This window comes from Opisthocomus hoazin, chromosome W (assembly GCF_030867145.1).
Source record: "Opisthocomus hoazin isolate bOpiHoa1 chromosome W, bOpiHoa1.hap1, whole genome shotgun sequence".
Classification (NCBI taxonomy): domain Eukaryota; kingdom Metazoa; phylum Chordata; class Aves; order Opisthocomiformes; family Opisthocomidae; genus Opisthocomus; species Opisthocomus hoazin.
This window is the reverse complement of record NC_134453.1, coordinates 23,228,996-23,250,779: the sequence shown is the minus strand read 5'-3', so window position 1 is coordinate 23,250,779 and position 21,784 is coordinate 23,228,996. Positions and strand designations below refer to the sequence as shown.

Here is a 21,784-nt window from a genome sequence, read left to right as displayed (position 1 = left end):
TCTGTAGCAAGTAAATTTTGGTTTAATTCCATTGCTGTTTCTGTGTAACACTGGGCTTGCATCCTTGCACTGTCCCCTACACTGTAACACCTCCCCAGGTGGCCCAGCTGCCCCAGGCATGGTGCTGCCCGTGTGCTGTGCACTCCCCACACTGCAGCTTTGTTCTCCCAGTCCCTTTTCCTGCCATGCACTGGGTGGGACCTGAAGTGAGCACCTTACAACAGCAAGGCCTCCCCGTATACCTCAGAGCCCTGCTTTCCTCTGCGCTGTCCCTTCCTTATGCTCATCCATTTAAATCAGTCCTTGGAGCAGTCTTAAAATTTGGCAGAGATGTATTTTCCCTCCTCTTTCCAGTGGTTGTACTTACGATAGCACTGTGCATGGTCAGTATTATGACACCACTGTGCAAACCAAGGCTGACCTGCTGCCATAGCTACATTTCAAATTTCTTCCTTCAAGGTGCTCACTTATGACCCTACTGCAGCTTGAGGTGATAGGGAAGATGACAGCTTACTTGGCTTCTCCAGTTTACTCATGATTATATTTCTTTTCTACTATTTTTTTGAGGAAGCCTCCCAGAGTGGTGAACTATCAGCCCAACAAGTAGGATATCTTTGTGGACTTACTTCCTAGTTTCTTTCTGTTCTGCAAAACATAGTGATTCAGACACATATGGCAGGACAAATTATGGAGAGATGGTCGTTCCAGGGTTTCAGCTCTGCTTCTGAATTATGATGATTTTGTGAAGTTACACAACCTAAGGCAGTCCTTATGTAGATTGATAAATTTCAGGAAACCTCTTTGTTTCAAGAATTTAACCTGCATCCCAACACAAAAGACAACAATTAGAGTAGTGGTACTCAAGTCCATCAAATGGGAGTGAAAGTCAACACAAATTCAATAGCAAAATGGGGATTTGCAAACAGGATTGGGTTTACAAGTCTGGATGTGAACCCAGAAAAACTGAGGTCCCAAGCCAATAAGTCTGGAATGCTAAAATACATCTCCAAGTATGTGCTCCTAGGCCCAATAATGCTATTTTACTTGCAGGGCACTTCAATTACAGCAAGGAATAAGGGAATGCCGAAAGAAGGAATCACCCATTACTGCATATATGATACAGTTCTGTTTAAATGAAACAAACACTGGCCTGTGCTCTGTTGTGCTGTTATTTGGCTCTTCAGTATCTTTATTATGAAAATAACATAATAGAGGATTTAGTCTATTTTTTCTTTCTGAGGTGTCCTGTAATAATTGCACAGATACATTAAGTTGAACTGCTCTCCATATTTAAGGGTGAGATTTGTCCCTTGGAGACTGGTGTTGCCATCGTGCTCACTTGGAAGAAACAGTTGTTAGTTTAAAGGACAGAAAGATTTGGTTTGATTTGTTTTCCCTTAGGAATAAATTGATAAAAAAAATTCATCAAGAGAAAAATCAGTGAAATTTTGCATTTGTTTGTATTTTCTGATGTACAAACAATCAACTCAGTCATGTAAAAGCCCTAATTCAGCAGGTACTTTTAAAGATGTGGCTAAATTTAACCTACATCAGTCTCACTGAAGTTAAGATGAAAACATTAAAGAACCTTGTTGATCTAAAGAAACTGTAAAATCTAGTATATAAAAGGCAAATTTGTAAAAAGGAAGTTAACAGCTTCAGGATTTCCAGGTGTTTGCTAGGCTTATATAATTAAAAAATGCAACTGAGCTACTTAATGGATAAGACAGTGTTTCCAGATAAGATGAAAACTAAACTAACACCATCAGAGTCATTACTTTTTGCTTTGTTTCACTCATTAAATCAAAAATGTATTGTCGTTTTAACCTTTGACTCTAAACCATAGCTGTATCTGTGTAAAATAATCAAAGATAGCTGCAGGTAACCAATATCTTTAATTTGACATGTTCCAGACAACCTTTTATTGTGTTTAAATATGGAATACTTTACTTAATGCAAAATATCCTGAATAATACAGGTGCTCTGCTATAAAATCTTCTCTCTTGCTTATAATTAAGTCATTCTAAATTTAAAATACCAGTATACAGGACTAAAACATCCAGTTGAAGTTTAATATAAAAATATCAGCACAAAACTTCTTTTTAAAGTCTGTTTATTGTGAGCAACCGAAATGCCTGTTTAATTATTATTAGTTGTAGTATATTAATAAACTTTGCACCCTTACAGTTGCTAATTCGTACCATCTCAGGTATTTTGATGAGATAAGAAATACTAAGTAAGAAAACAGTAAGTATTCAAAAGGTTAATTTGCTTAGAATAATAATAATTTTGTTTTTTGCATCTTCTTCAGTTCAAAATCCAGCTTTGAGACCGAGGAAGGCTTCCAAATCACATCAGTTAAATAAGAGTGGTCCTTTTAACCAGTAGCAGTTTGATTGCCAATGACTCGCAGAATCTCTTTATGAATGCTTGGTTCCTGTGTATTTATACTTGTATCACCCACTTGACCATCTTCATAACTAAAAAAAGAATACAGAAAATAAAATCAAATTAGTGTTTTATTAATCTACCTAAAAACATCCAAAACTCTGTTTCATTCAATAATCAACAGTGTTTATTCCATATGTTATGGTTCCTATTAAAATGCTCTGTTGCACTTCACTGTTATATGCAGATCCTAAACTCTATAGAGAGTGAAGGGTGGTATGGCTGCCATTGTCATTGAAACCCTGAGGTTGAACAACCCCCTAGGACCCAAAGGGGACTTCTGTCAGCACCTGGCTCACCAAGGCACATTAGCAACTTCTCTCTTGCTGGAGGTATAAAGGAAAGGGCTGTTTCTGTTTCTGCAGCTTCTCCCAGACCACCCTACACAAGGCTGGTGCCAAAGCAAGCACAATGTACCACAATGTTTGTGGTACCCAAACTCCTGTCACAAGTGGGCCTCCACTTAGTGGTGACAACACGATGACCTCCAGGTTTTTTTCTCCTTACGAGAACTCGCCTGCATTAAGAATTTGCATGGATAAAGCAATCCTGATCACTGAAACCCCCAGTGCTGGTCAATCTGAAGTCAGCGTACTCCTCCACTGGTCTGCGTGACTCTCTTCGCAGTGCTGAAATCTATGCCGATATATTGCAAATCACAGGTGAGAGGGGGAATGCTCACATCATAGACAGGAAGCCTTTAATGACATATATGCTTTAAAACATACACCCAAATAGAAGAGATATTATATGATACATGGACAGACTTACTGTAATATGAGGTAATGCTATAGAGTGGGAAAAATCAGTAACTCTCCATTCATTTATTCTATAATTAAACATCTACTAAACCTATGTCGCTGACTTATACATACATTTCCTAACAAAACTAAGTACAGAGATAAATAAAAAGAATGAAGTGATACTTTAAAGAAACATCTTTTATCTACTTCATTTACAACTATTGGAGGGAACATGGGGAAAAAGGCTTAGAATTGACAGATGTTAAATGTTAAATGTTAAAAGAAGCTTTGTACTCACACAAAGAAAAATCTTGTACACACATGATCCGTATTGGGAACTACCCATATCTCTCCATGCTTGTGCAGATCAGATGAAGTTATCACTATCAGGAAAAGCATAAATTTCATAGTGATGAAAACATGCCTGGAAAATATTGTTTTAAAAGATTTGCTTTTTTAAACACTTCAAATAGCCTTCTGGGAATGTGTAGTTTTCCAGTGCATGTCTATGGCATGGTGTAGATTCCAAGTTGGCTGCTAATAGAAACAGGGAGATGAACTTGATTCTTGTTTCCAAAATATGTTCTATTTTCCAGAAAACACAGATGTATGGGAGCCAGTTCTTAATTGGAATGAAAAATGAAAAAGCATATTTATTAAAAACTGATTTTAAATGGCCATAGGGCTGTTAAGGAGCATCTGAGTCAACTAATCAGTCTTTGGAACAGAAATATTTGTGCTTGATAATGGCTGAGCCAAAAATAATTTTAAACAAACATTTTTCTCTTGTAATTAATTTTATTTAAAATCTACATTAATCACCTCCCCTAAACAGTTCTTTTCACAGAAAATGAAGTGAATATGAATGACGTAAAATATATTTTACCAAATATTTAAAATTCACACTTATCCATAATCCATTAATAAATGTGTGGAAAGAATGATATGGATGAAAAAGTCCTTGGGAAAGATGTAATTCATATTTAGAAACTTCAGTCATTAAAGGCCAAGTAAATTCTAGTAAACTCTAGATTCATTTCATATCTTCTTCTGAAAGTTTTAGAAGTAAACTTATGTATTTTTCTGTCCAGATCAAAATGCATTTTCATGTTGACTGACATCTCCTTAATAATATTAAATATTTCACTTGAACAGTCTCAAATATATATATATTAAAAAGTAGCATATATAGCTTGAAGCTTTCATTTTGAAATAACATCTTTTCCACCGTCTATCTGAATTTTACTTTTAAAAACAAACAAATGCTCAAAATGGAGGGCAAGCTGAGTTTAATATAATTTATTTTTGTTTGGTCAATGAGACTAATTACCAATTACTGGTACAATTCTTATTCAAATTTCATAATTTGTTGTTCTCAAAACCTGCTGAGGTTTCATTAGTTATTAAAAGAATAGCCAAGTCTTTCAAGAATGACTGTACTCATAAGCACTGGATTTTAACTTCACAAAATTTCTGAAGCCGTCAGAGAGAACAGACTGTTTACCAGATGAACAGTATATTTCCCTAAGAAGTAAAAAATTATTTGGAAATTCAGTAGGAAAGCTGTTTTTTCTGACTTGTAGGTATTTAATGCATTTGTCAAGGGCTTGCAAGAAGTCACTATTTCAAATAAAGACCATGACTTGGGTTACATTGATGGCTTAGGAATACAATCACATTTGAAAGACACAACAGATGTTCAGTCACTATGTGCATATAATTATTTCATGAAAATTCAACGTGTGTTACAAGTTTTGTTTGGAGAGGGAAACATTCTGAACTGAAATATAAAGGTCAGCTATTAAGCAAGTACTCGTATGCCTACCAGTAGTCTCTTACCTAAAAACAATCAATACTGCAACTAAAGGTCTCACTGATTTGCACCCAGTAACACTGTGTCCATGACTAAAACAGTTTTTCAAGGGTTTTCAGCTTACCTTCACATAAGGCTACGCATTTTAAGTTACGGCTTTGCAAAAATTGTGACTGTTGTCCCTTCTTCTGTGACTGAGATGTAAAAACACGAGAAAACTTAATTAGTGCAGCAAGACAAACTGAGTGAAAAAGTAACAAAGGAGAGGGCTGCTGTTTTCAGTGGTTCATTGATGAACAAGGATAGATGCAGTCTTTCTAAAACATTTCTACTGTATTTCTAAATATAATAGAATTTCTAAAAACATTTACATTATTTTTTTGGATTTTCATAGGAGGGATTTGAACTCCTTTACCCAGAAAGAAAAGTTCCTAATTATTAAAAAATGAATAATATTATTAGAAATATCAGAGTGTTACTGACAAACAAATTGATAGCAGAAAAAAAAGTAATTACAAGGTGAATTTGATCATAGATTCTTTGGCCACTACCCTGATATTTTATTGGCCTTCTCATTTCTGAGGGCTTCTGCAGTAACATACCAATCTCTCTCCAAAGCCAGATTATTCTGTAGTTTTTACATGTTAACTATAGAGTCACATGTAAGATTTCTTTCTCAAAATTTAGCCCTACACATAAATGCTATGAGTTTGCTTTAGATAAAGCAGAATTCTAATGGTTTAATATGTTAAAACTATGAAAAAGAAAAACTCACTTGCTATCAATGAAATGCTACTCATTTTTCAGCAATAACCACTCTCAATTCCTTTTGCATCGTTCTTCTGCAAGTCTAGAACTCAGAAAGCAAGGGCTTGCTAAGGGTCATAATGCAATCTTTATTTTGTTCTCTTTCTCTTCCCAAATACTACTACTTGGAAAAGAAGAGCACAGGGACCTGCAGTATAATCTGTAAATTGTTACTAAAAGCAGTTGGGCTGTATTTGATGGTTGCAGTCTCTGAAGCTGTTGATTTCATTCGATAAAATAAAACCGTTAGCTTTCACAAATGGAATATTGCCTCCTTTTCAGCTATCAAGTTCCCAAACATAACACCATAAATCTTCCAGAGATGGTTGATGTACTGTACCTGTGATGTATTATTACTGCCCTTACTGCCTGAAGCTGGTTCATCTTTAGCTGACACCTTCTGCTGCTTCTTGTTCATCCCTAAGAATATTAAAATCATGTAAGATACTCTGGTATATAAATACCTTCATAAGCAAAGTTAAGCATGGAGAACGAAACAGGTAGCACACTGGGAATCACAGTCCTTTGCATGATAGTCAAAAAGCTAGTTAACTTTGTCACAGAATATTTTGATTTAATCCTGCAAATTACCAACACATCTGCATGTGTTGCAAAGATCTTAGGAAAGTCAAATTAACATTAAGCAGGTGCAAAAGCAGATAAACATGAGCTTAAATGCTACCGAATTCAGCTCAGGAATTCTCTTAGGTGGTTGCTTAACAGAGTTGCATGTCAGCATGTCTTGAGTTTAAATGACCCTATTCAGGTTGAAGTAACCCAGTCTGATTTACAGTGGGTGGGACAGTAAAATCATGAGAGAAAAAACTTTAGATATGAATCTTTAACACTTTATTTAGACTTATTAAATGTCTAAATAATTTTTAGGAGTAGTTAATTTATTTAAAGGTAGTTTTAAAGTCTACCTTGGTTTAATTAATTTATTTACAGGTAAAAGTATTAAATTACGTCAGCCATCTTTGATCCAATTTCCATCTCAGAAATCTAAACACCTACATTTGTGCCTTACATCCCTCTTATATTCCTCATGTTGATTTATATAAAATTCCTGTATTGTATGCAACTACAGGCTTCCTTGCCTTTCCAGTATCCCATATTTCTTGGTAGTTTGCAAACACAGACTGAATTACAGAGAAGTTTAAGTCTTTGAAGAAACAGGGAGTGTAGGACTCCTCCATGGTTTTTACTGGCATCAAGTATTATATACTTCGTGGGAATACAGGCCTTCTTTCTGGAGGAGACTGGATGGAAGGGACCAAAAAAGGTAGAGATGAGAAAAAACACATTGAAGCTGACAAAGAAATGTTGTCCAAAAAGAAGGGCATTTTGTTAGATAACGATACTGTAACCTGTACTTTTAGTGAGTCCTAATGAGTTTCCAAACTTGTGTAATCTCTGAAAAGCTAAAAGTGCATTTAGAGCTTACAGATATTGAAATTCAATAGATACTAGCAAAAAAACGCTAAGCTCTTAAAATGAATCGTGACATTACCTGAAAATAATGAAAATCACAAAGCATAATTAAAACTCTCAGAATTAAATTTATCTATGTGCACATAAAAACACATTCAACTATACCAACACTTTCATATGAGAGGAAAGGGAGACATACGGTGTGCCGGTTTTGGTTAAAACAGAACCGATTCTTTTTTAGTGAATCTTCCTTACAGCTAAATTCTTCTAAGTAACTGCATTTTTCTGAAGCTGGCTGCATATTTTACAGACAGTGTCCACTCCAAAGCTGATAACACCTGATGTTTGTAGTTATACTGAGCTAACGGTAGGAATGGAATGCAGAAAAAGGCCCCTGTTTATAATTATTACTACAGCAGCCAAGGTCACTGATAGACCTCTTGGGTCCCGCAAGTGAGGAGTCGGAAAGGGTTGCACTTGTAGGGAGGGGCGGACAGGACAGGTGACCCAATACTGACCATCTAGGCATTCCATGCCATGCACGTCATACTCAGTTTAAAGCTGGGGGATCACGAGGGTCTCACTCTCTCTTCGTCCATGGCCACCTTCTGAAGAGGACCCTGCTCGTTGTTCTGCCTGTGATCCTGATCCAGATTCCTATCTGTGCATTCCTGAGTCCAGTTCCTGTCTACTTCTGAGGCCAGTCCGGGACTTCCTGGTGCCTACCTGGCAGCTCCTGGCAGGATGCCAGCACCCCATCATCCAAGTCCAGGAAACTCAGTATCGGTTTTGTATAATTTGTTTTATTCCTCTTATTATTAATATTATTAGTATTATTAGTGTTATTAGTAAAGCTGATTTTTATATTCAATTTGTAAGTCTCTCTCCCTTTTCCTCCTTTTTCCCTTCCTCTGGTGGGAGGGTGGGGGTTAACAGAGAACATCTGCCGCTCAGTTTATTGCCAACCTGCTCTAAACGTTGACAGATTTATTGGCGCCCAACGTGGGGCCCGAGGGTTTGAGAGCGGGTCTGAGTTCAAACTCAGGCTCCGACAGGAGACCAGGCTCAGTCGAGAGAGTATAAGGTTTTTCTTTCAGAGTTTCAAGGAGTTTGGAATTAAAGCAGGCAGCTTTCATTCACCATGCCGAGTGCCTTGACATTAGGCTTGATATTATATAGAATCATAGAATCATAGAAAGTTTTGGGTTGGAAGGGACCCCTAGAGGTCATCTAGTCCAATCTACCCACAGCAAGCAGGGACACCACTAACTAGATCAGGTTGCTCAGAGCCCTGTCCAACCTGGTCTTGAATGTTTCCAGGGATGGGGCCTCCACTACCTCTCTGGGCAACCCGTTCCAGTGTTTCACAACCCTCATTGTAAAGAATTTCTTCCTTATATCCAGCCTAAACCTAGCCTGTTTTAGTTTAAAACCATTACCCCTCGTCCTGTCACTGCTGTCTCTACTAAAAAGATTGTCCCCATCTTTCCTATAGGCTCCCTTTAAGTACTGAAAGGCTGCAATCAGGTCTCCCCACAGCCTTCTCTTCTCCAGGCTGAACAAGCCCAACTCTCTCAGCCTGTCCTCATAGGAGAGGTGTTCCAGCCCTCGGATCATCTTTGTAGCCCTCCTTTGGACCCCCTCCAACAGTTCCATGTCCTTCTTGTGCTGAGGGCTCCAGAGCTGAACGCAGTACTCCAGGTGGGGTCTCACCAGAGCGGAGTAGAGGGGCAGAATCACCTCTCTCGACCTGTTGGCCACGCTTCTCCTGATGCAGCCCAGGACACGGTTGGCCCTCTGGGCTGCCAGCGCACATTGCCAGCTCATGTCCAGCCTTTCATCTATCAGTACCCCCAAGTCCCTCTCAGCAGGGCTGCTCTCGATCCTTTCATCCCCCAGCCTGCATTGATAGCGGGGATTACCCCGACCCAGGTGTAGGACCTTGCACTTGGCCTTGTTGAACCTCATGAGGTTCACACAGGCCCACCTCTCCAGCTTGTCCAGGTCCCTCTGGATGGCATCCCGTCCTTCTGGTGTCTCAACCGTACCACTCAGCTTGGTGTCATCTGCAAACTTGCTGAGGGTACACTCGATGTCACTGTCCATGTCATTGATAAATATATTGAACAGCACCGGTCCCAGTACGGACCCCTGAGGGACTCCACTCGTCACTGGTCTCCATCTGGACATTGAGCCGTTGGCCACTACCCTTTGGCTGCGACCATCCAACCAATTCCTTATCCACCAAACAGTCCACCCATCAAATCCATGGCTCTCCAATTTAGAGAGATGGATGTTGTGGGGGACCGTGTCAAAGGCTTTACAAAAATCCGGATAGATGACATCCATAGGTTTTCCCTTGTCCACCCTTGTTGTTACACCATCATAGAAAGCCACTAGGTTGGTGAGGCAAGACTTGCCCTTGGTGAAGCCATGCTGGCTGTCTCGAATCACCTCCCTGGCCTCCATGTGCCTTAGCATACCTTCTAGGAGGATCTGTTCCATGATCTTCCCAGGCACAGAGGTGAGGCTGACAGGTCGGTAGTTCCCAGGGTCTTCCTTTCTACCCTTTTTGAAAAGGAGCACAATGTTTCCCTTTTTCCAGTCACTGGGAACTTCCCCTGACTGCCATGACTTTTCAAATATCATGTAGAATAGCTTGGCAACTACGTCAGCCAATTCCCTCAGGACTCCGGGATGTATCTCATCAGGTCCCATGGACTTCTGTACATTGAGGTTCTTCAGGAGGTCCCGAACCTGGTCTTCACTTACAGCTGGAGGGATTTTACCCTCCTGGTCTCCTTCATGCTATTCATAGACTCGGGAGGGGTGAGGAGAGAGGTTGCCAGTGAAGACTGAGGCAAAAAAATTGTTGAGTACCTCAGCTTTCTCCTCATCTGCTGTTGCCAGTTTGCCGGTTTCGCTCATGAGTGGGGGTACGCTTTCTTTGACCATCTTTTTCCGGCTGACATACCTGTAGAAGCCCTTCTTGTTATTTTTCACATCCCTTGCCAAGTTCAGCTCCAGCTGTGCCTTGGCCTTCCTGACCCCATCCCTACACAACCGGGCAGCCTCCCTATACTCTTCCCAGGAAGCCAGTCCCTGCTTCCACTGCCTGTGCAGTTCCCTCTTCTTCCTTAGTTTGACCAGCATCTCTTGCCTCAGCCATGCCGGTCTCTTCCCTTCTCTGCCCGACTTCTTACACTTGGGGATCGAGAGCTCTTGCGCTCTGCGGAATACATCCTTAAAGACCTGCCAGCTCTGTTCTGTTCCCCTGTCCCTGAGGACTGTTTCCCAGGGAGTTCTTCTGACTATCTCCTTGAAGAGCTGGAAGTTTGCCCTCCTAAAATTTAGGGTCCTGACTATGCTCTTCGTTATTCCCATTTCCCTCCGTAGCGTTAGTTCCACCAGCGCGTGGTCACTGCAGCCCAGGCTGCCTTTGATCTTGACATCCCCAACGAGCTCACTCGCATTGGTGACCACCAGGTCTAGTATCGCATCCCCTTGGGTAGGGGTGCTTATTACCTGGCTTAAGAAGTTGTCCTCAATGCGTTCTAGGAACCTGCTGGATTGCCTACAGCTTACCGTGTTGCTTTTCCAGCAGATGTCGGGGTGGTTGAAGTCCCCCAGTAGGACGAGAGCCTGCGAGCACGAAGCCTTCTGGAGTTGGAGGAAGAACGCTTCGTCTATCAGCTCCTCTTGATTTGGCGGCCTGTAGTAGACACCAACCACTAGGTTCCCTTTGTTGCCTCTCTCTCCGATTCTTACCCTTAAGCTTTCGACCTACTCGTGGCTATTCTTCAGGGACAGCTCTTCACTCTGTAGTGTTTTTTTGATGTAAAGGGCAACGCCCCTGCCCCTCCTTCCTCGCCTGTCCCTTCTGAACAGCCTGTAGCCATCAAGAGCCACATTCCAGTCATGGGATTCATCCCACCAAGTTTCCGTGATGGCAATCAGGTTGTAGCTTTCCAGCAGCACGACAGCTTCCAACTCCTCCTGTTTGTTTCCCATGCTGCATGCATTTGTATAGAGGCATTTCATCTGAGCTGTCGGCCTTGTTACCTTCATAGCAGAGCACTCCTTTTTTCCCTTTAGGTGGTTCATGGGTATTTTCTTGTTGGCACCTGATACCTCAGGCGCCTCCAGCTCCCCTCGGCAAGACTTCCACATTGCTGCAGTGTCCCTCACCTGCTGCTGGGCAACGGGTTGAGGGCTCCTACTAGCCCCCCTCAGGGGTCTTTTTAGAGCTTCGTTCAGACCTAGGTGTCCTGGTACTGTTTGGCTTGGTTGCCAGTGGTTTCATGCAGTTTATGAATTTTAGGCATAGGAGGAAAGGCATTGTTGTGCTGTGGGGTTTATTACCGAGCTTTGTCGTGGTAAGATCAGCCATTATCATTCCGATGTCTCATTTTTATGAAGTAATGAAAATGAAAAGTGCAAAACCCAAACCAGTGCCAACAACTTCATTTGAGTACGACAGGAGTTACCTTGTGGTTCTTGACAGTAATCATACTTTTAATTCAAGAAATCATACATTTTCTTGTTATGCTAACCCGACTTTGCCAGAGTTTGGGAATTTCGGATATGCTTGGGATTGTCAAACCATTGCTCTGCTTCCAGTTTTCCGAAGCCACTGAAGGTGAAGGGCTCTGGAGCAGAGGCTCGCACTGAGGGACCCTTTCTGAAGTGGCAAAACCGCAGCGGCGAGGCGGCAAAAGCACCAGGAGAGAGAGGATACCCCAGGCCCCCCGCCCCTGAGTCAGCATGGGCGGGGTCGAGTGTGACAGTGGCCAAACACCCTCACGTATAAGAGCAGTCCCCAGGGAGCCACCAGGAGCACAAGTGAACAGAGCCGGCAAACAGGGGCGGCGCATCAGCCAGGGTGCGGCGCAGCAGTTTGCGTGGCAGTTGGCACAGGCAGGGCATGCAGGGAAGGCGTGCACTTGTACAGGAGGGCAGCAGAGACAACAGCTGTGTTTGGTGTGACCAGGTGAATGATCTGCTCAGCCTGGTGGCAGAGCTGAAAGAGGAAGTGGAGAGGTTAAGGAGCATCCGGGAGTGTGAGAGGGAGATTGACTGGTGGAGCTGCACCCTGCCCTCCCTGAGGCCAAGGCAGCAGGAGGCGGCTCCACAAGAAGCAGAGGACCCCCTACCCTCTTGCCACCAAGCAGAAAGAGGGGACCTAAGAGACAGGGGGGAACGGAAACAGGTCCCTGTTCGGGGTGGCAAGCAAATCCCCTCCCGGGCTCCCTCACCTGCCCAGTTGCCCTTAAGCAACAGATATGGGGCTCTAGAATGTGAGGGCCCGGCTAATGAGGATGTGGGTGAAGGTATATCCGGGGGGTTGCCTAGGAAGAGTCGGTCAGCCCCACATATTACGATTGCCTTCGCTAAGAAAAAAAGGAGGGTAATTGTCACAGACGATTCCCTTCTGAGGGGAACAGAGGGCCCGATATGCAGACCAGACCCATCCCACAGGGAAGTCTGCTGCCTCCCTGGGGCCTGGGTTAGGGATGTTGCTGGGAAACTCCCTGGTCTGGTGCGGCCTTCTGATTATTACCCCCTCTTGGTAATGCAGGTTGGCGGGGACGAGATCGTGGAGAGAAGTCCCAAGGCCATCAAAAGGGACTTCAGGGCACTGGGGCAACTGGTTGAAGGATCAGGGGCGCAGGTGGTATTTTCCTCAATCCCATCAGTGGCAGGGAAGAGTACTGAAAGGGGCAGGAAAACTCACCTGATTAACAGGTGGCTCAGGGACTGGTGTCCTCAGTGGAATTTTGGCTTCTTTGATCATGGGGAGGTTTACATGGCACCGGGCCTGCTGGCGACAGACAGAGTCCAGCTGTCTCAAAGAGGAAAAAGGATTCTTGGCCACGAGCTGGCGGGGCTCATTGAGAGGGCTTTAAACTAGGTTCGAAGGGGGAAGGGGACATCGCCCAGCTCACTAGGGATGAGCCCAGGCATGGCATACCAGGGTCAGGGGGGAGATTGACAGCCCAGCTCAAGTGCGTCTACACCAATGCACGTAGCATGGGCAATAAACAGGAGGAGCTGGAAGCCATTGTACAGCAGGACGGCTACGACTTGGTCGCCATCACAGAAACGTGGTGGGACAACTCGCATGACTGGCATGCTGTCATGGATGGCTACAGACTCTTTAGGAAAGACAGACCAACAAGGAGAGGTGGGGGAGTTGCTCTATATGTGAGGGAGCAACTGGAATGCATTGAGCTTGGCCTGGGGGCGGATGAAGAACCAGTTGAGAGCTTATGGGTTAGAATTAAGGGACAGGCTCATATGGGTGATGTTATTGTGGGTGTGTACTACAGGCCACCTGACCAGGAGGAGGAAGTTGATGAGGCCTTCTACAGGCAGCTGCAAGCAGCCTCACAGTCACAGGCCCTGGTTCTCATGGGAGACATCAACCACTCTGACATCAGCTGGGAAGACCACACAGCCAGGCACATGCAGTCCTGGAGGTTACTGCAGAGCATCGATGAAAACTTTCTGATGCAAGTGGTGGAGGAACCAAGAAGGAGAAGCGCTCTACTGAACCGTGTACTAACAAACAAGGAGGGACTGGTGGAGGATGTGAAGGTTGGAGGTAGACTCGGCTGCAGTGACCATGAGATGGTGGAGGAAGCAGGGCAATAAGTAGGATCACAACCTTGGACTTCGGGACAGCTAACTTTGGCCTCTTCAGGGAGCTACCTGGAGGAATCCCATGGGCCAGGGCTCTCGAAGGCAGGGGGGTCCATGAGTACTGGTCGCTGTTTAAGCATCACTTCCTCCATGCTCAGGATCAGTGCATCCCCCTGAGAAAGAAATCTAGAAAAGGAGGCAAGAGACCAACATGGACGAGCAAGGAGCTTCTAGCGGAGCTCACATGGAAGAGAAAGGTCTATAGAATGTAGAAAGAGGGACAGGCCACTTGGGAAGAATAGAGGAATGTGGTCAGAGCATGCAGGGATGAGACGAGGAAGGCCAAAGCCCACCTGGAACTGAATCTGGCAAGGGATGTCAAAGACAACAAGAAGGGCTTCTTCAAGTAGCAAATGGAAGACTAGGGACAATGTGGGGCTGCTGCTGAATGAGGCGGGTGTCCTGGTGACGGAGGATGCAGAGAAGGCAGAACTACTCAATGCCTTCTGTGCTTCAGTCTTCAGTGCCAAGGCCGGCCCTCAGGAATCCCAGGCCCTGGAGGCAATAGAGGAAGCCTGCAGAAAGGATGACCTTCCCTTGGTCGAGGAGGACTGTGTGATGGATTGCTTAAGCAATCTGCATACCCACAAATCGATGGGCTCCGATGGAATGCACCGATGAGTGCTGAAGGAGCTGGCGGATGTCATTGCTGAGCCACTCTCCATCATCTTTGAAAGGTCCTGGAGGACAGGAGAGGTGCCCGAGGACTGGAGAAAAGCCAATGTCACTCCAATCTTCAAAAAGGGCAAGAAGGAGGACCCAGGGAACTACAGGCCGGTCAGCCTCACCTCCATCCCGGGAAAGGTGATGGAGCAACTCATTCCAGAGGTCATCATCAAGCAAGTGGAGGAAAAGAAGGTTATCAGGAGTAGTCAGCATGGATTCACCAAGGGGAAATCATGCTTCACCAATCTGATAGCTTTCTACAATGGCATGATCGGCTGGGTAGATGAGGGGACAGCAGTGGATGTTGTCTACCTCGACTTCAGCAAGGCTTTTGACACTGTCTCCCATAACATCCTCCTAGGGAAGCTGAGGAAGTGTGGGCTGGATGAGTGGTCAGTGAGGTGGATTGAGAACTGGCTGAATGGCAGAACTCAGAGGGTTGTCATCAGCGGCGCTGAGTCTAGTTGGAGGCCTGTAACTAGTGGTGTCCCCCAGGGGTCAGTACTGGGCCCAGTCTTGTTCAACTTCATCAGCGACCTGGATGAAGAGTTAGAGTGTACCCTCAGCAAGTTTGCTGATGACACAAAACTGGGAGGTGTGGTGGATACACCAGAAGGCTGTGCTGCCATTCAGCGAGACCTGGACAGGCTGGAAAGTTGGGCAGAGAGGAACCTGATGAAGTTCAACAAGGGCAAGTGCAGGGTCCTGCACCTGGGGAGGAACAACCCCATGCACCAGTACAGGCTTGGGGCGGACCTGCTGGAGAGCATCTCTGTGGAGAGGGACCTGGGTGTCCTGTTGGATGACAGGTTGACCATGAGCCAGCAGTGTGCCCTGGTTGCCAAGAAGGCCAAAGGGATCCTGGGATGCATGAAGAAGAGTGTGGCCAGCAGGTCGAGGGAGGTTCTCCTTCCCCTCTACAATGCCCTAGTGAGGCCTCATCTGGAGTACTCTGTCCAGTTCTGGGCTCCCCAGTTCAAGAAAGATGAGGAGCTACTGGAGAGAGTCCAGCGGAGGGCTACGAGGATGATGAGGGGACTGGAGCTTGGCTGAGGGAGCTGAGCTTGTTTAGCTTGAGGAAGAGAAGGCTGCGAGGGGATCTTATAAATGCTTGTAAATGTCTCAAGGGTGGGTATCAGGAGGATGGGGCCAAACTCTTTTCAGTGGAGCCCAGCGACAGGACAAGAGGCAATGGGCACAAACTGAAGAATAGGAAGTTCCATCTGAACATGAGGAAAAACTTCTTCACTCTGAGGGTGACAGAGCCCTGGAACAGGCTGCCCAGGGAGGTTGTGGAGTCTCCTTCTCTGGAGATATTCAAGACTCGCCTGGACGTAGTCCTGTGCAGCCTGCTGTAGGTGACCCTGCTTTGGCAGGGGTGTTGTACTTGATGACCCACAGAGGTCCCTTCCAACTCCGAACATTCTGTGATTCTGTGATTCTGTGATTCTGTGAATGTTTTTCTGGTGTTGTGTCAGATTAAACCTCGGTGCAGGTGTTAGTGCCATGGAATTAATGTAGCTCTTTCAAGGTATCGCAACGCAATGTGTGCCAATAAAACCTCCTCCCCCACTACAGATACTGCAACCTTCACGTCTAGTACTGCCAATATTGCTGCTCCTGCTGCAGCCCCTGCAGCCACTCCACCTCCGGTAACAGCCCCTGCAGCCACTTCACCTCCGGTAACAGGATCTGTAGCTACTTTGACGCTGACAACTGGCACTGCAGCTACACCAACCTTGATGGTTGCCCCTGCAGCCATTCAAACCCCCATGGCAGTTACTGTGATTACTCAGGTGTCAGCAGTATCAGTCGCCACTGCGGCCAAGAGGAAATACAGGGGAAAACCAGAGCAGGGAGACAGCACATCATCATCATCGTCATCGTCAGAACCAGAGCTAATTATCTGCTCCTTATCCCTGGAGGAGTTGCGAGGTATAAAGAAAGATTTTAGCCATCATGAAGGGGACTCACTTACCACCTGGTTGGTTCGATGCTGGGATAGCGGGGCTGGTTGATAGTTTGGACTTAGATGGCAGACAAGCCATGCAGTTAGTATCCCTGGACAGAGATGGTGGCATTGATAAGGCGATTGGGGGAAAGGGCATAAAATCAAAGCCTCTGGAGGACAATCTTGTGGGCAGTAAGGAGCAGGTATCCCTATAAGAGTAATATCATATGCCGCCTAAGCAAATGGACCACCATGCAGAAAGGTATTAAGTATCCGGGAGAATTAGCTGTGCAAGAGACAATTCACAGCAACTCACAGGCAATTGTAGATCCTGATGAAGTGCCATGCACCCGACCTCTATTGCAGAAGGTTGTGCAGAGTGCACCATTGACGTATGTCCACTTATTGGCAGTAATTAACTTAATACAAGAGGACGAGGAATCAACTGTGGGTGAAGTGGCCACCATATTGCGGCGGTTAGAAGACAGTGTCTCTCCCCCTCTACAGGCCTGCATCTCAGCAGTGGAGAAGATGACTAAAACAGCTGAGAAAAACAAGAACACATGGATTTGATGGATGGACCACTCGGTGGATAAGGAATTGTCTGGTTGGTCTCACTCAAAGAGCTGCAGTCAATGGTTCAATGTTCAGGTGGAGACCGGTGACGAGTGGCGTCCCTCAGGGGTCAATGTTGGGACCAGTATTATTTAACATTTTTGTCGGGGACATGGACAGTGGGATTGAGCGCACCCTCAGCAAGTTTGCAGATGACACCAAGCTGTGTGGTGTGGTTGATGCTCTAGAGGGAAGGGATGCTATCCAGAGGGACCTTGACAGGCTTGATAAGTGGACCCATGTGAACCTCATGAAATTCAACAAGGCCCAGTACAAGGTCCTGCACCTGTGTCAGGGAAATCCCAGACATGGATACAGGCTGGGCGATGAGTGGATTGAGAGCTGCCCTGTGGAGAAGGACTTGGGGGCATTGGTTGATGAAAAACTGAACCTGATCCAGAAATGTGCGCTCGCAGCCCAGAAAGCCAACCGTATCCTGGGGTGCATCAAAAGAAGTGTGGCCAGCAGGTCGAGGGAGGTGATTCTGCCCCTCTGCTCTGCTCTCATGAGACCCCACCTGGAGTACTGCATCCAGCTCTGGATTCCTCAGCACAGGAAAGACATGGACCTGTTGGAGTGGGTCCAGAGGAGGGCCTAAAAATGATAAGAGGGATGGAACACCTCTCCTGTGAGGAAAGGCTGAGAGAGTTGGGGTTGTTCCGCCTGGAGAAGAGAAGGCTCCGGGAAGACCTTATTGTGGCCTCCCAGTACCTCAAGGGGGCCTACAGGAAAGATGGGGAGGGACTCTTTATCAGGGACTCTAGTGATAGGATGAGGTAATGGTTTTAAACTGGAAGAGAGTAGATTTAGATTAGATATAAGAAAGAAATTCTTTACTATGAGGGTTGTGAGGCTCTGGCAAAGGTTTCCCAGAGAAGTTGTGGATGCCCCCTCCCTGGAAGTGTTCAAGGCCAGGTTAGATGGGGCTTTGAGCAACCTGGTCTAGTGGAAGGTGTCCCTGCTCACTGCAGGGAGGTTGGAACTAGTTGATCTATAAGGTCCCTTCCACCTCAAACCATTTTGTGATTCTATTATTCTATGAATTGGTAAATGCAACATAACTAAAGGAAAAAGTCACTGTAATTTAAAATCTCCATGAAAGTTTCTTAATATACACATTTCACAGCAACCCACGGACAATTGTAGATCCTGACGAAATGCCATGCACCCGACCTTTATTGCAGAAGGTTGTGCAGAGTGCACCATCGACATATGTCCACTTATTGGCAGCAATTTACTTAATGCAAGACGATGAGGAAGCAACTGTGGGTGAAGTGGCCACCACATTGCGGCGGTTAGAAGACAGTGTCTCTCCCCCCCTACAGGCCTGCATCTCAGCAGTGGAAAAGATGACTAAGACAGCTGAGAAAAATGAGTACATGTTACAAATAATACTTGACAAACTTGACTTTCTATGTACAGGAGCCCATGTTGGAGCCATTAGGAGAAGACGCCCTTTTTCGGGATCAGCTCGAGAGAAACAGAACACGTCACGGGGTAACTTGTGGTTTTTCCTGCGTGACCAGGGGAAGATATGAGGAAATGGGATGGAAAACCTACTGCTGACCTAGAGGAATGAGTACATGAGTTAAAAAAGAAAATGCCCAAAAGAAAAGTTACTCTGGTTTCCAGTGGGCAGTTCTCCAGACAGGGTAGGTGGAATTCCCATCCCTCCTGAACAGACTCTAATAAAAGGTATTAGAGGGGCCCTGCCTCCAGCCAGGAGGAGGAGAGGGACAACTGAGTTTATTGGACTGTGTGGATTCGATGGCCTGGTATGTCAGAACCATGTGAGTATAAAGCTTTGGTAGACACTGGAGCACAGTGTGCTGTAATGCCATCGAATCATAAAGGAGCAGAGTCAATCAGTACTTATGGAGTGACGGGGGGATCTCAAGAGTTATCTGTATTAGAGGCCAAAGTGAGCCTGACTGGAAATGAATGGGAAAAGCACCCTATAGTAACTGACCCAGATGCTCCGTGCATCCTTGGTATAGACTACATCAAGAGAGGGTATTTGGAAAACGAGGACATGTGTTTAATAAGGGAACTCTGATTTTCTTTTTTTTTTAATAAATTAAATCTTGACCTACAAGGTAAAATGTACAACAATTTTGCAAACAGTGAAGCTGGTAAGAAATGCAGTAGACTAGGGTACCCCCCTATATTTCTCCAGTTTTTCAGTGATTTATAAATATCACCTGAGTAACCAAATGATATGCTTGACAATGGACTAAGGTAGATTCCACTTCCGAACATTGCACCATGGAGCTGAAAAAGAGCAGAGTGATTGTTTAACATTAATTTGGTTATCTGGACAAAATAATAATGATAGGCACAGGTCCTAATGTAGATAAGCATCTGCCTTACTGCTCTAATTTATTTTCTGGTAATAAATGATGTTCAAAGAAGTCTTTAAAAAAATCATGCTGTGAATATACAGTTAAGATACTGTATTTTCTGGAAACCATGTCCAAATGCCCAAAGATCATTTTACAGCAGATTTATATATAAAATTGCATTTTCTGCTTTTAAACATTTTTAATATTACCATGGAGGATGCCTACAGAGGGTGCTTCTGTAGATGGCCAAATACACCTTAGCCTTAACAAGCTTAACACCTTAGCAAGCTCAGCATGTGTCTCACACCTTGGCAGGAACCACAGCCTAAGCCAGCCTTTGTGAATCATCATCAACAACAGCTGCTTTTCTTTAAGGTAAGTAATGAAGATATAGTGATAACACTGCTCATATGCTATAGAAAAATTCAGTCACTAGTTCAGCCTGAGTACTGGAGAAATGGGTTCAGTCAAGCTTTTGCCTGAGCCAGTTCAGACATGCATATCCCATCATTGCAGGTCTGCGCTTTAGCCATAAAGCTACCAGCTGTCTGAAAAGAAGACAGGGAAGATTCTTCTTCACCAACATCACTGCTCCATGTCATGGAGCTTGGGCTAAGCAACAAAACTGAGCACTTTTTATTAGCGCTGTGGTCATTTTCTTGTCTAGAAAGGGGGAAGTATGGGTTTTGCTTCCCCTCCAGGGACTGACTGCTTTATGTGGAAAAATCTTTGAAGAAAACACACAAAGTAGTTGTTGGAGCACAAACGAGAATCCAGAGTATTTCCTACCCAGGTAGATATTATGACCGCTGGGCTTCAGAGGCGTGCTCACCCTTATTTCTTTCCTCTTACCCAATGACATTTACATCATCTCTGCAATGTGCCAGAGCTCCCATAGGAACGTGCAATCATGCTCTCGCTCCTACCAGATCCTAGAATATTGTATAGGATTCTTGGTGAGTAGATGCTTTTTCCTGACTGGTTGATACTGGGGTAAGCAGAATGAACTGGGCTCAGGATATGCCCTAGTTGTGCGAGAGATTTAAAAATGACGCCTTGTATAAAACAGAGCTTTACTGCTTCCTCCTCTTCCCAGTATCTCAACCCTGAACAAAAAAATAAGCATGAATAAAGGGTTTTACTTTGGTGAATTTTGGTGTGTAAATCCTAATTTCTTGGGAAAGTATTTACAAAGATGCTAATAAAAACACCCAAACCACTAAGAGGAACAGCAGAGATTTCTATTCCCTTTTTTAAGTGTTTCCTGTTCCCCAATCCTTAGTCAGCACCCTGGCATCCTCCTCCCAGGTGTCATGGGCTCAGCTCCAGGGAAAGAGCTGTCAAAACGCTGATGCTAAAATACTCTAAATTACAGCTCCCCAGTCCCTCTGATACTGCCTACTTTGCTCTGCAATAGTGGTCTCCTGATGATTCAGTCTGAAAAACTGAAGGGAAGTTTGCAATAGCTCTCTCCTGGCCAGTATACTCATATTCCTTCCCTTTCCAAGGAAACCAGAGGAGAAGAGGAGATGCTGTAAACCCAGCTTCTGTAAACCTAGTATACTCTTGGATCCTACAACATAGACATAATTTATGTAGCTTTAAATTTTAATCCCCGAGACTGCTTTTAAGCAGTACCAAGCTAAGCCTCCTGGAGGTACTGCTGTGCGATGTAAAACTGAAACACTGATTCCACTAATGGGATTTTTTTAGCCATTTTAGCAGACATGTTATTTCATTTTAATTGCTTCAGAAATGTACCTTTTCCAGGAAACATGAGGGTATTTGAAATAACCCTTTTTTGCCACCTATATGACTATCAGAACCACATCACTTGAAAACTCTTCTAAGCTTAATATGTAATCAAAAATGCACAGGTTAGCTAATGTCTATTTAGTCTACTATTTACCTGCAGCCTTGTATTGGAAGCAACAACTAAGCCGTTCCTCAGGATGGAATGCCAATTTTCAATGTGTGAACCACTGAAAAAGTGAAAATCCACAGTGTAAAATACAAAATGAAATCAGTAATCCTTTAAAACAATACATTCCTGGCTGTAAACCTCAAATGGCAAGAACAAACAAAATATCATGGCATTTTGGTAACCTTTGATCAATATGAATATATGTACTCACTGAAACGCAAAGGTACTTCCATAGAGATTTTTAGCAGCTCGGAAGTTGGATTCCTTGGCTGGTGGACTGCTGAGAAGTAGGAACTGGTGGGGAGTATGCATAAACTTCAGTTGCTGTAAAATATAACAGTG

At 44.3% G+C, this 21,784-nt stretch overlaps 1 protein-coding gene across 1 annotated transcript in view; it reads right to left on the bottom strand.

The window, feature by feature from the left end:
• Positions 1-1,914: 1,914 nt before the first annotated feature.
• LOC104337776 (protein mono-ADP-ribosyltransferase PARP8) overlaps positions 1,915-21,784 on the bottom strand; it is a 230,691-nt gene continuing 210,821 nt past the window's right edge. The window contains exons 20-26 of the mRNA XM_075446548.1: positions 21,654-21,766; positions 21,428-21,500; positions 19,378-19,447; positions 6,152-6,231; positions 5,129-5,198; positions 3,490-3,574; positions 1,915-2,480 (exon numbers count right to left, since the gene is read on the bottom strand). Of these exons, the coding sequence (XP_075302663.1) occupies positions 2,378-2,480; positions 3,490-3,574; positions 5,129-5,198; positions 6,152-6,231; positions 19,378-19,447; positions 21,428-21,500; positions 21,654-21,766 (594 nt within the window). The 3' untranslated portion in view covers positions 1,915-2,377. The remainder of the gene's footprint in view (positions 2,481-3,489; positions 3,575-5,128; positions 5,199-6,151; positions 6,232-19,377; positions 19,448-21,427; positions 21,501-21,653; positions 21,767-21,784) is intronic.